Below are 13,499 nucleotides of genomic sequence, written 5' to 3' on the forward strand. Positions count from 1 at the left end.
GAGTTCTGAGGTTGAAAAGCTCTGCCCTAGAGATACTTAAAAGCATATTCCTGGGTATAAATTTAAATATTCTGGGAGATTCTGACGAAAAGGCAATAAAGAGAGAATGACATGCATATGGCCTTTGGAAATTTTTTTTCTAACCTTTCCGTGCCTCAGTTTTCATATCCCTAAAATGGAATAATAATATGAAAGGTCAGTTGCTTTTGGGTTAATGAGTCAATGTGGTTAGAACAGCCCTGACCTGGAGTAAGTGTTCAATGAACATTGGCTATTGTTGATGCTGTTACTGTTATTTATCAACAGCCAGGTTTGGCCACCATGTGGTAAGATGACCTGCAGGTCTGGCCTTGGATTTCTGCAGAGGTTTGTTGGAAAGGCATCGCAGGCCAGGAGAAAGTCTCACCTGGAAGCGGTGGAAGTCCTGTGGCTTGAAGTCATTGGGGGAGCAGCCGCACCAGTCCACGATGTGCTTGTACTGGCACTTGCAGCCCAGCTTGCGATTCCAGTTGGTGATGCGCAGGTTGTTGTCCACCATGGTGTCGCAGTGGGGGCTGTTCTCCAGGACCGTATGGAAGAAGGACTGCAGGGGAGAGAGGGGCCTAGCCTGAGACCTCTCCCAGCCTCCCACAAAGGGACTGGGGTGGGAAATGGTGAACTGCTTGTTGTAAAGAAGCTGGGCAGCTTCCCGTACAGCTTGCAGAACCACAAGCCAGATAAACCTCTTTTCTTTATAAATTACCAAGCCTCAGATATTCCTTCATAGCGATGCAAAAATGTGTAACACATTTACCCGACTGTTAAGGGACTCTTATGTTCTCTGCATGCGTTTGAGGTCAGCTGCCCACGTGGTCCAACTCAGAGTGCAGGTGGATGCTCTGTCCAACAGACTATGTGAAATCAAAGGGATTCAAGTCTGACAACAAAGACTGGTGATCTGGAATTTCATCCCTGGGGTAGGGAGACCAAATTGATGGTTGCAATAGACCCAGGGCTTCCTGCACTGCAGGACTGCAACATAGGGAAGGGAGTAGGTGGGGCTGCTTGCTGTCCATGGTACTGAACCAGGTGCCATATATTCTCCCTAACCCCAAGACTCTTGGCCAACCTTTTTAAGGGATCTAAGAGGCCATGTTGGATCTGAAAAGAAAAACTAGAGGAGAAACAATCACTGGAGTACTTGATTGCCAGAGAGTGAGAGAAAGATTTTTATAATATTTCTTATAATATTTCAACACTGTTTTATGACAGTCCCAGGCGAATATACTTCCTCCCTGTTCTCTCTCCCTAAGGGAAGCTGTTGGGGAATCTGTGTCTGCCTCTTATAAGTTTATGGGTACAGTCTTCTGATATCTTCTAAACCAGTCCTCTTGAAGTGGTCTGGGAGAAGGGAGGGAAGGCAGAGATGCAGGAGGTGGGACTGAACAGAGACCCCGGAGGACATGTGCTTGTGTGTGCTGGGGCCAGGGAGGGGCAGAGGAAGTACACACGGAGTTTTGGTCACCAGGATTGAGGTGGTGTCTTGATTAAAAATAGCCAAACTCCCAAACAATCTCTTCTAAATGGATGGGTGGGTAAATGAGGCTCCACCCACCACCCCCTGCTGACCTTCCTGTGACGGTAAATGGCATGCCCATGAACCTGGATTTTAAGCTCGAATTGCCTTCAAGCCCAGGGAGGTATATATTCTCCATCAAGCAGTGGGGAAAGTACCCAATCACCAATTGCCCTGTGTCCTTTCATAATGATACAGAAATTCCCTGCAAGATAATGGATGAGGAGGTTATCAGAATTGAGAGAAGAGGTGATTTTTGCTGAAAAAGGATTAAAAGCTGATTACTTAACATGTGTGCAGAATAGTAAAACCTGGCCCAGTGATGACAAGCTCATCATCCCTCTGGGTGACGGGGACGCAGTCAGCCCTCCCCGGAGCTTGGCACTGCCCCAGACACAGGCAAGAGATGTGCTGGGTGTCGTCTGGCCTGCAGAAATGCACATAGCCTACGTGGTCCAAGGAAGGAACAAGGGACCATTCATGAGAAATGCCATAGACGTAACAGAAATGGAACCAGCTCTGCACTTTTCTCAAGCTGGATTGGAAATGAGGATGCAATCAACCTGGAGGTCAGGAAGATGAATCTGGAATCCCTCAGCCCAGCTCTGAGCAGCAGGCAGCTATGGGAATGTCAGTGGCAATCCTTCAGAACTGGATCCCCTCCCCACTTCTACATGGGGCTGGGGCTGTTTTAGAATACTCCGGATTGATGGAGTATGACTCATGAAACCAACACCCTTTTCTTCAGGGAATGACAGGGCAATATTCAACATGAGAAAAGGGATGCCTGGTGTAAAAAGGTGGTCATCGCATGATCAGTCACTGTGAAGGATGTGTCAAAAGTTGATGTCGGGGCCAGGCATGGTGGCTCATGCCTGCAATCTCAGCACTTTGGGAGGCTGAGGCAGGAGGATCACTTGAGGCCAGGAGTTCAAGACCAGCCTGGCCCACATGGCAAAACCCTGTCTCTACTAAAAATACAAACATTAGCTGGGTGTGGTGGTGGGCACCTGTAATCCCAGCTACTCGGGAGGCTGAGGCAGCAGAACTGCTTGAATCTGGGAGGTGGAGGTTGCAGTGAGCAGAGATTGAGCCACTGCACTCCAGCCGGGGTGACAGAGGGTAACTCTGTCTCAAACAAAAAAAAAGAAGTCGATGTGGGTATGTCCTGAAAGGGTCAGCATATACAGTTGTGCAGGTTATGTGCTACATACCTTTTAGGGGTGCCATCAGCATTGTGGATATCAGAAGGGTTTTTTAAATAACAGTTTTCTGGAAAATAGCAGTAAGATTTTTGTTCTAACAAAATCTGTATATCATGTGATTTTTATGACCAATGAAAGCCAAGTATCTTGAGGAAGAGCTGCCTTTTCTATTTTGCACAAAGACTGTGTGGACTGCTGGTGGTGGCACCGTGTGTCTACTCCACGCAGCCTCTGTGCAGACTGGAGGGAGATCAGGGACCCTAAGACAGCAAGGATGTCTGGATGTGTAGAGGACAATATAGGTGGACCCAGAATCTCTTTGCCAAAAATTCAGCATCTGCTTTGCCACAAAGGCTAGAACAAGCCCCTACCTTTCTTGGGAATTTTTTCCCAGATACTCACCTCGGCAGGAAGCAGGGTGTAGGAGTAGAACTGCTTCATCTTGGTCACCAGATCGTCTGTGGAGAAGGTCACATACTCTACAAACTTCCGGTTCAGCAGGAACCAGTCCGAGCCACCATCCACGGCGATGCCCTCTGGGATCCGCCGATCTCCCAGGCGCCACATGTGAGCGTCGCACTCCAGGAAGAGCCGATCCAGGCCCTGCTTCCGAATGAACCTGGGAGAGAGAAAGCTGCCCTTAGCCCAGAGGTGTCGTGAAAGACAGAACTCCAGCCAGAGTCCAAACAAAACAACACAATCATAGTGATGACGGCATTTATTGAGTGCCTGCTGTGTGCCAGGCACTGAGCCAGGGCTCTGCGTGGAGTTTATCACTTGATCCCCACAAGTGAGGCATGTCACTGTCTTTCTCCCTATGAGGCAGGTACTATTTGACCCCCAATTTCCATATGAGGGCACTGAGGCTTAGAGAGCCCAGGGGATTTACCCAGCACAGCCAGATGACAATGATGATCTGCTACAGCTACTCCTTCTCTAGAGAACTTTGGCAATAATCTCCTTATGCCTAGAGGCCTTGGCAGTTTAGTGAATGCAGACTATGGATCCTTATCTCAGAACAGTGCTCTTCGATGTATACAATAAAATATACAGAGTTATGAAACAGTGAATAATAAAAACCCACCAAAGTTCTGATATATAGTAATGCCTGTGCTTCTTGACTCATACATTATATACAGGATTACAACAGTTTTAAAATTTTTATTTTTTGAGACAGGGTCATGTTCCGTTGCCTAGGCTGGAGAGCACTGGTGTGATCCTAGCTCCCGCAGCCTCAAACTCCTGGGCTCACGTGACTCTCCTGCCTCAGGCTTCTGAGTAGACAGGACTGATTTTGAAAGTTATTTTTGTAGAGATGGGATCTCACTATGTTGTCTAGATTGGTCTTGAACTTCTGGCTTCAGGTCCCCAAAGCACTGGGATTACAGGCATGCACCACCATGTCTGGCTGCTGCTTAATTTTTTTGTAGAGACGGGGTCTCACGATGTTGCTTAGGCTGGCGTAAAACTCCTGGCCTCAAGCGATCCTCCTGCCTTGGCCTCTCAAAGCGCTGGGATTATAGGTGTGAGCTACTACATAGGGCCTGGATTACAAAATACATTTCAAAACACTGAATGTATGATTATATATATATATATATATATATACACACACATATATACACACACACACACACACACACACACACACACACAGTTTTTGTTTTTGTTTTGAGTCAGGGTCTCACTCTGTAGCTCAGGTTGGAGTGCAGTGGCGTGATCTTGGCTCACCACAACCTCCACTTCCTGGGTTCAAGTGATTCTCCTGCCTCAGCCTTCCAAGTAGCTACGATTACAGGCATGCGCCACCTCACCCAGCTAATTTTTTTTTTGTCTTTTTAGTAGAGATGGGGTTTCACCATGTTGGCCAGGCTGGTCTTGAACTCCTGACCTCAAGTGATCCGCCCACCTCGGCCTCCCAAAGTGCTGGGATTACAGGTGTGAGCCACCACGCCCGGCCTACCTCCTGTAATTCTGAAGTAGTGGTGAGCATAAATGATATTTAGAGGTATCCGCACCAACTATAATGTGATAGGAAAATAGGTGATTCCTACTGGTGACTGAGTCAGTTACTGCTAACACTACTGTGATTTGTTACCTACATTTAGCTAGATTTCAGTTGAAATTTCACTAAAAAAGATACCATTTTCTTCTCATCCAAAGTCACAAACCTCTCCTGAATTTTTCCCATGAACCCTAGATTAATAACTCCTACTTTAGGAACTATATACATATAATCATCTTGTTTGGAATTTTGCAAGGCAGGCTGGGCAGAGTTGGCATTTCCTATTTTGTAGATGCAGAAACCAAAGCTGTTCAGGTCCCAGAGCTGGTGACATGGGCGTGTCGGAAGGGTAGACAGAGCTAGAACCAAGCCTTTTGACCCAAATGCTCAGTCCATTAGCAGTTAGCATTCATTGCATACGTAATCATCATTGCCATTACCATCATCACCATTTTCATTATCATCACTGTTACTGCCACCATCATCATCATCTCCATCTTCATCATCACCACCACTATCACCATTTTCACATATTATGTGCCAGGTACTGTGCTGGCTCATGGTGGGGGTCAACGAGAAGTAAGGATGATCTCTGCTCCCAAGGAGCTATTTAGATGGGAGCTTACAGTCTAGAGTTGAACCCAGGGATCTTTCTGCTCCTTGAGCCTGCTAGCCCTTACACATGACCAGGACTCTGGACTTTTCAAGCCCTTATAAATAACTCTATCGTATGAATGCTTCTCCACACCACCACAGCTTCCTTACACACGTGCCTTCTGGTCATGGATTCTGTATGTGCTGGGAATGATCGTCCTCTTCCTCTCCCCCGAGTGAACTTCAATTCATCGATCAGATTGCAGACCAAAAGTTACTCTCGCAGTCCTTACAGTCTTACAACACTGTGATTTCTTCCACCATCACTGCCATTACCATCATCACCATTTTCATTATCATCACTGTCACTACCACCATCGTCATTACTACCATCATCACCATTTTCATTATCACCACTGTCATCACCATCATCGTCATCATCACCACCATCACAACCATCATCACCGATTTCAGTATCACCACCATCTTCATTGCCATTATCACTACCACCATCACCATGGCAATGAAAACATATGAGCATTATCATTCCAAGGGCTTTATGTGGATTATCTACTTTAACTTTCATGAAAACCCCACAGACAGTACTTTTATTAACCCTGTTTTACATGTGTATGAACTCAGCAACTTGCCATAGCACACTTCTGTGATTACTGTCTACCCTTTCCAGTAGACTGTAAGTTTCAGGTAGCTAGGGTGGTTCTTGTTTTTGCTTATCACTATGTGCCTGGCACACAGTAAATGCTTAGTGAGTATTCGCAGAATGGATAGCTACTCAATCCATCAATAAGCAAACGCATGTCCAGCACCTACCACACTCCCAGCCTTGTGGTGGGTACAGTGGAAGACAGGAAACACTATAAACAACAGGCTTTATATTGTAGGAATTCACAGTCTGACTGCGCAAATGTGATACAGGCACATGTAACCATAGGTTAAATGAGTTTTGAGGAACTTCTGGAAAAATGGGGACTAGAGCAAGGCTGAAAAGCCAGCATGCTGTGGACTTGGTTGGTGGTCAGGGATGGCGTCACGGATGAGGCAGGGCCTGAGTCAGGCTGGGAGGGCTGCAGGGAGGAGAGAAAATGGACATTCTAGACAGAAAACAGACTAATCAGTGGCCTGAGGAGCAGACCAGTTTGGCTTCATTGGGAGATTGCTCTGGGCAGATGACAGACTGGGAAGGTCATACGTTTTTAATAAAGCTGACATCCACACAATGTAAAACAACAAGAGACCAAGAAATGATTTTATGATCAATGGGATCTAAGTGTCTTGAGGAAGAGCTGCCTTTTCTATTTTCCACAAAGGCACTGTGTGGATTGCTACAGGCGGCACCAAGTGCCGATTCCATGCAGGCTCCATGCAGACTGGAGGGGGACCAGGGGCCCTGTTAGGACAGCAGTGATTTAAAATTAAGCATTTTAAGGTGTACAGTTTAGTGGAATTAGTTCATTAACAATGCTATCCAACTGTCACCCCTGCCTAGCTTCAAAACATTTCATCAGCCCCCAAAAGAAAACCCCATACACATTACGCAGCCACTCCCCATTCAGGCTAGCCCCTGGTAACCATCGGTCTGTCTCCTGCCTCTATGGATTTACCAATTCTAGATCGTTCATATAAAGGCAGTCATACAATATATGGCCTTTTGTGTCTGCATCTTTTGCTTGGCATAATGTTTTCCAGGTTCATCCATGCTGCAGCAGATGTCGGTGCTCCATGCCTTGTTTTTGCCTGCTCAGCATCCATTTATGATTTCCCTGGGAACCACATGTTGCTTGACTTGGGACTCATCCTTAACTCTCAGTTTACTTGGGTTTGTATCCTCCCTGTAGCACCAGGGGTGGGAACATGACCCAGGATGGATCAGAGCATCCCAACTGTCTGGCCTCCATAAATCAGTTCAGGGATGGGCCATCAATGCAAGCTGGGTCTGAGACTAGGTCTTGGATTGTTGCTGGAGTTACTGAGAAGGAGGAGCTTTTCTATGAGATTTCTGGCACGGAGGATGTGAGCCTAGGGCTGCTGGTAGCCATCTCATCACCATGAATATATAGGTTGTCTGACAATGGAGCAAACTGGAAATAGGAGACAGAAAGACACAGTGCCAAGGGCTTGATGGGTTCACTTGTGATTCTGGATCTCACTGTGCCTGACCCTCTCCCAGACTTGTGTGTAACGTATTTAAAGGCATTTTTGAGATGAGATTCCTCACTTGCGTTTGAAAAACTCCTAATACGTGCCTGAATGATTTCAACTTCGTCACAACCATGATGTGTGGGGAGGTTCTCAGGCACAAGACAGGGCAGGTAGCCAGGGCTGTGGCACAAAAATGCCTCCTCTTCCACTAGGCCAGTCTGCTTAGAGTTCTAGAGCTGTCTGCATTTCTACAACAGACCTCATTACTCTGTCTTCAGACCGGAGTCACCTGTCTCCCTGCAGATAGCCTTGGTTCTCACTACAACACACCTTGGCTTCAGACTTTGTGCCTCCCTTCCAGGTCCTAGGACAGTGCAGGTCAACTGCTCAAGAAAAGTCTACTGTGATGAGGAGACTTCAGGGTTTGGAAGCTGAAGATGGTCCTGCCTTGTTAGTCAAGCTGAATTCCAGAAAGAACTCCCCCCTCACTGGGCTTCCCACAAATCCACTGACATCTACTCAAGGGAATGACTTGAAACCTCATTAGTAAACCTACATTCTTAGCACTTTCTTTTCTGCATGAGCGGAAAACCCACCTCTAGACATTGGCTACTATGGAAGATAATGGCATAACACATCTAAGTCATCACAAAATGGATGACGGTGTAATGAAACGGCGATGACGATGATGCTGGCAGGGAACAGACTTAATTTGGCTGAAATGTGCCTTTCATCTACGGGGCAGTGTGGCTTTACCTGTCACCAGCTGGGTGACCTCAAAATGTTAAGGAGTCCTCTCTTGAGTTTCAGTTTGTTCCTTGGTAAAATACAAAGTTGGTGTAGATCTGGGTTGTCAAGTTAGATCCCTATAGGGGGGTCAGACAGATAATGGAAGCGTGTGAAGCAGCCTGGGTATGAAAAAACAAGGAGTGATGAAATTAGCAGAGCAGTGAAGGACACACATTCTGAAATGCACTTCCATTCCTTTAAAATAAAAAAGTGTCTCTGGTTAAATAAAACATCTCTCTAGGATGAATACAGTCCATAAGCCACGGGTCCAGTCATAATGATACTGGGTTAGGTAATTCCCAAGGTACTCTCCAGCTTTGACATTCTGTAAGTCACTTTGTTATACTCAGGAGAAGGGTGTGGGGCAAACAATACATCTCATATGGATACATGGGAGCCTGGAGAAGACTGGCAACTTTTCTAAGGACACACAGAGGACTCAACATAAGGGCAGAACCAACCAAAATACCCAGGTGTTCAATGTCACAGGTCTTGCTCTTTCTCTAACATATCTTTCCACATGCAAAATCTCAGCTTATTAGCAAAGCCATGTTCTTGCTGGAGAGGAGTCCTCTCTGAGTCTCAGTTTCCCTCTTGGTAAATTACAAAGTTGGGCTACGTCCGGGTTGTAAAGTTAAATCCCTATAGGGGTCAGGGAGACAACGGAAGACAGATAATCCAAGCTCATTAGCAAAGTCATGTTCTTACTGGGGAGGAACTCAGCGAAGATTTTTCGTAATACTCACAGTATTAACCCACTGAAATGTAACCGAGCGCTCACTGGGCCATTAAAGGAAGTCCCTGAGTTTAGGAAAATAAAACCCTGCCTTGAACCTGGCTAGTGCTAATTATACAAAAATGTCCAGTCGGTGCACTTAACCATGCTTGAAACTTTCAATTTTAGATAATTTGTATTCAAACTTACATGGTTACCAGATTAACCGTGAGAGAGAGAAAGAGACAAGAAATACAGGTGAGAGGACTAGCAAAATTTTTCTTTCCATGCACCAGGTTTTTAATTTCATGTTCCATTATATGGGATAATAGCATCGTCTTGCAATTTTAATGTGATGTCCCAGACCATAATATTCAAATACAATATTTATGCAGTCATCTCCAAAATGAAATATTCATGGGATTGGGAGATGGGTTGCTGTATTTACTGCATTCAAAAACGGATATGCTGCAAATGCATGCTTTGGTTAACTAAGAGTAAACGGAGACAGCTAATTCCCGAGGTCTCAGAAGAGTTTCTGGAGTCAGAGGGGTGAACGGGGACTTAGTCTTGGACTAGGAGATGGTGGCAGAGGCCCAGCAACTGGCTATCTACCAGGGGAGAGGCATCAGCTGTTTGGGCAGGGATTTGCATTTTTTCTTCCCTTTCTTTACCGTAACTTGAAAAGGTAAAATTGGAAGGCAAGGTAAGTCAGTGAACACCTGGGTGACTTTTTATAAAATATGGCTCACCGACAAGTGGCGCACGGCTCTGTCACTTGAGGCATGGAGTGCAGATATGTAACAATAAGCGCAATATACAAAAGGTGCCCAGTGATGCGCTCTTCCTCTTCATTTCCCATTGAGTAGGTTACCTGGGGCAACTGGGGCAACAGGTGACACTACAGCAAACAGACACTGGGTGATCTAGGTACTAATCCTGCCTCTGCGTTCGCAGGCTGTGAGGTGTGGGGCTGGCTTAACCTCTCTGAATGCCAGTTTCCTCATCTGTAAGATGAGCCCCCTGACACCTGTCTTGACAGCCTCCTGAATCAGCTGCAAAAGTGTGATGGATGATGCTTCTCAGAGGGCCTTGCAAAGTGTTTAGTAAGCGCTGTTCACCCAAGCAATGAACCGACTCAACCATCCCTCCCCCAAACCTGGCATCCTCCATCCTCCTCTCATGCTTTGTATTTCTCCACAGGACTTTTCACTTTCTAACACAATGTACAAGATATTTATTTAGTCTGTTGTCCATTTCCACTCAATAGATGTAAGACGGCAGAAATTTTTGTCTATTTTTGTTCACTGCTGTATCCAGACCGCTTAGATCGGTGCCTACCGTACAACTGGTGCTTGATAAATATTTACTGAATAAGTGAACAAAGGGAAGGGTAACAGCCACACCTGTTGGGCAATCAGGAAGTCACAGACATTTGTTAACTAGGTATCAGATCCTTCTAACACACATGTAACAGAAAAGAAAATTGAAGCTCAGAAAAGTTACATAACTTTCCCAAGGTCACACAGCCAGAAGTCTTGAATTTAAATGCAGGTCTAGCTGGATCCACTGCAAGCTCTTAAACTCTGCCATCTTTGATGCCCTGATTCACCATAGTCCCACCAAAAAGAGAGAAACAACAGATCTGTGATCTTCTAATGCTTGAAAGAGACAATGCCCAGAAATGAGAGAGAATCAAAAGAAAAGGGCTTATTGTTGGCTTTGGAAGAATCATTCTGCCAGACCGCTAGAAGACATCTGTCTTCTACCTGAGGTCAGATATGAAATCATTTACATTCAGCTTTACTTCCTAGGCTCTGAGGGAGGGGCAGTTCACCTTCCTGATATTTTTACCTATTAGCACACTATGGGAAAAAGTCACAGCTATATATCATCCTACTGGGACATCCCAGGGACCAAATCTACTCAGCTGACCATCACAGTTAACTAGACAGAGGGTGGGAAGGAGTCCTGATTCTCCCCCATGGGAGAAGTCAGTTAAAAAAAAAAACCATCTATGGCTTTTGGAAATAATGTCAGAAAAGGTGGATGATAAAGAAGTTTCTCAATTCAGTTAATTCACTGGCTACAATCTTGGCATATTCATCGAGTGTGGAATTATTCCAAAATTAAGCTGTTCCACTTTAAGTTTTACAAGGAATAGCTCTGCTCTCCCAGTTTACAGCATGTTTGAGCAAGAAGGAATCTTCGCAAGCAGCTAATACAGCTAATGCTACAAATTAAAAAAAAAAAAAAAAAAAAAAAGCCTGAGACCGAAAGTACAAATGATACATCCAAAGTCATACTGCCTAGAAAAAACAAAATCTTCCTTTTTCTGTTTTCCTGTCTGGTAATCTGTTATTGAATCTAGATTACTCTTTCAGCGTAAGTACAATGTCACGATTTTAGTTAAAAAATAAAGTCATGGAATAAATCATACCCACAACGCATGAAATCAGTCAGCTATGTGAACAGGCTCACACATCTCTTCCTAGGCTCTGAGGAACGGGCAGTTTACCTGCCTGAGATTTTTCTCTATTGGCACAAAGTCGCAGCTAAATATTATTCTATTGGGATGCAGGGGCAAGATTTTGAGACCTGGAGCCAGATTACTTGGCCCAAGTCTTGTGTATTCTGCTAACCTTGGACAACTTTAATCATGTGGCACTTTGGTTTCTCACAGGAGAAATGGTGATCACAATACCTAATTCATAGAGCTGGTGTGATGATTCAAATGAGCTTGTATACAGGGAGGGCTTAGCACAGTGCTTAGCACATAGTAAGGGCTCCACGATGTTCATTGTGATGCTTTATGTTTTTTTCCTTTATCAAGGTGAATTTCTATCTGTCCTCTTCTCTCTTCTGGGATTTGGTAGACAGGTACATAGGACACCTCCACGGCTGAGAAGAAATGCTTTTGTCTGGCAGAGCAATGATATTTCAGCACCAAGGACAGAAGCCCTCATTTTTGTTGTGCCATAGCCATGGTTGTGGCATAAAGGTGACAAGTGTCTTGGCCATCCTTCTAACTCTGTCCAAGCTCTGGATGAGCTCGTGAGGATTGAGCTCACTGATTTTGAAGTTTGGCAGTTCCACAGGGCCCCTGCTAGCCATCTCTCTCAGGCCCAGGGTAGGCTGTGCCGCTTCCTGGTCTGAACTGGAGTCAACTGTCATGCCTCTCTATCCTACAGTAGCTGGAAGAGCAAGAAGGCCTGGAGACTTCATTCTTTTAGCAGCACTAGAGAGCACCTTCGATATTCCAGGCCCTGCTCTATGCACTGAGAAAACGGTTCTAAATAAGATGGCCATCACCCCTGCCCTTCTCTCTCTTTTAGGTGAGACAAAAAGCCTAAATAATAACAGCTACCATTTATTGAGCATATACTACATTCTAGGCTCTGTTCTATGCCCTTAATATATATTCTTTTGTTTAGAATTCACTGCAGCCCCATGAGGGCTCATTTTACAAATGAAGGAACAGAGACACAGAAAGGTTAAGTAAATTTCCCAAGATCCACACAGCTGGTGAGTGGCAAGGAGGGGATTCAAGCCGTAGTAGTCAGGCTCTGCATTCCACACTCTAGCCACAAGGTTCTAATAAGTAAGTAGACATCGAGAAATATGAAACACAAATATACAATTACATGCTATATAGGAACAAATATGGGGGTCATGGTAGAAAATACAGAGACAGGGACTTAATTAGTGGAGATCATTGAGGAAGGCTTCACTGAGGAGCAGGTGGCATGCGAGCTCAAAGAGAAGGCATCAGTCCTCTAAGGAGTTATGGGGAAGGCCTTTATGAGTGACAGAAAATTGAAAGTGCAAGGGCCCTGTGGCTGACAAAAGAAGCTACAGGGAAGTCCTCAGCTTCACAACCTCTCTTCACAGTGGCTGCCTTGATCTGATTGGTGGAAGGGACATACCACCCACAAGTCCACGTGGCTTGGATATGGAGGGAAACTCCAAAGTCAGCACCCTGAGGGAGTCAGTGCAACACGGTGGTTAAGCACCCTGACTTCAGGCTGGGCGTGGTGGCTAATGCCTGTAATCCCAGCACTTTGGGAGGTCCAGGCAGGCGGATCACTTGAGCTCAAGAGTTTGAGACCAGCCTGGACAATATGGTGAAACCCCACCTCTACTGAAACTACAAAAATTAGCGAGGCATGGTGGCATGTGCCTATAATCCCAGCTATTTGGGAGACTGAGGCATGAGAATCGCTTGAACCTTGGAGGTGGAGGTTGGAGTGAGCTGAGATTGCACTCCAGCCTGGGTGACGGAGCAAGACTCTGTCTCAAAAAGAAAAATAAAAAGAATCCCGACTTTGGAGTCACTCTGCTTGGCTTCAAGTCTGTGTCGCCACCTTTGAGCTGTGTGTTATTTAATCTTTCCAGCCTCAGTATTCCCTTCTGGAAAATGGGCATGAGAATGATCGCACTTATGTCATGGGGTTGTTGTAGAAAGAGTAAATATCT

General features: G+C 45.4%; 1 protein-coding gene across 1 annotated transcript in view; it reads right to left on the reverse strand.

Moving 5' to 3' along the window:
* XYLT1 (xylosyltransferase 1) overlaps positions 1–13,499 on the reverse strand; it is a 370,064-nt gene that overhangs the window by 35,264 nt on the left and 321,301 nt on the right. The window contains 2 exon segments of the mRNA XM_025371181.1: positions 407–583; positions 3,163–3,379. Of these exon segments, the coding sequence (XP_025226966.1) occupies positions 407–583; positions 3,163–3,379 (394 nt within the window).

This window comes from Theropithecus gelada, chromosome 20 (assembly GCF_003255815.1).
Source record: "Theropithecus gelada isolate Dixy chromosome 20, Tgel_1.0, whole genome shotgun sequence".
NCBI lineage: Eukaryota > Metazoa > Chordata > Mammalia > Primates > Cercopithecidae > Theropithecus > Theropithecus gelada.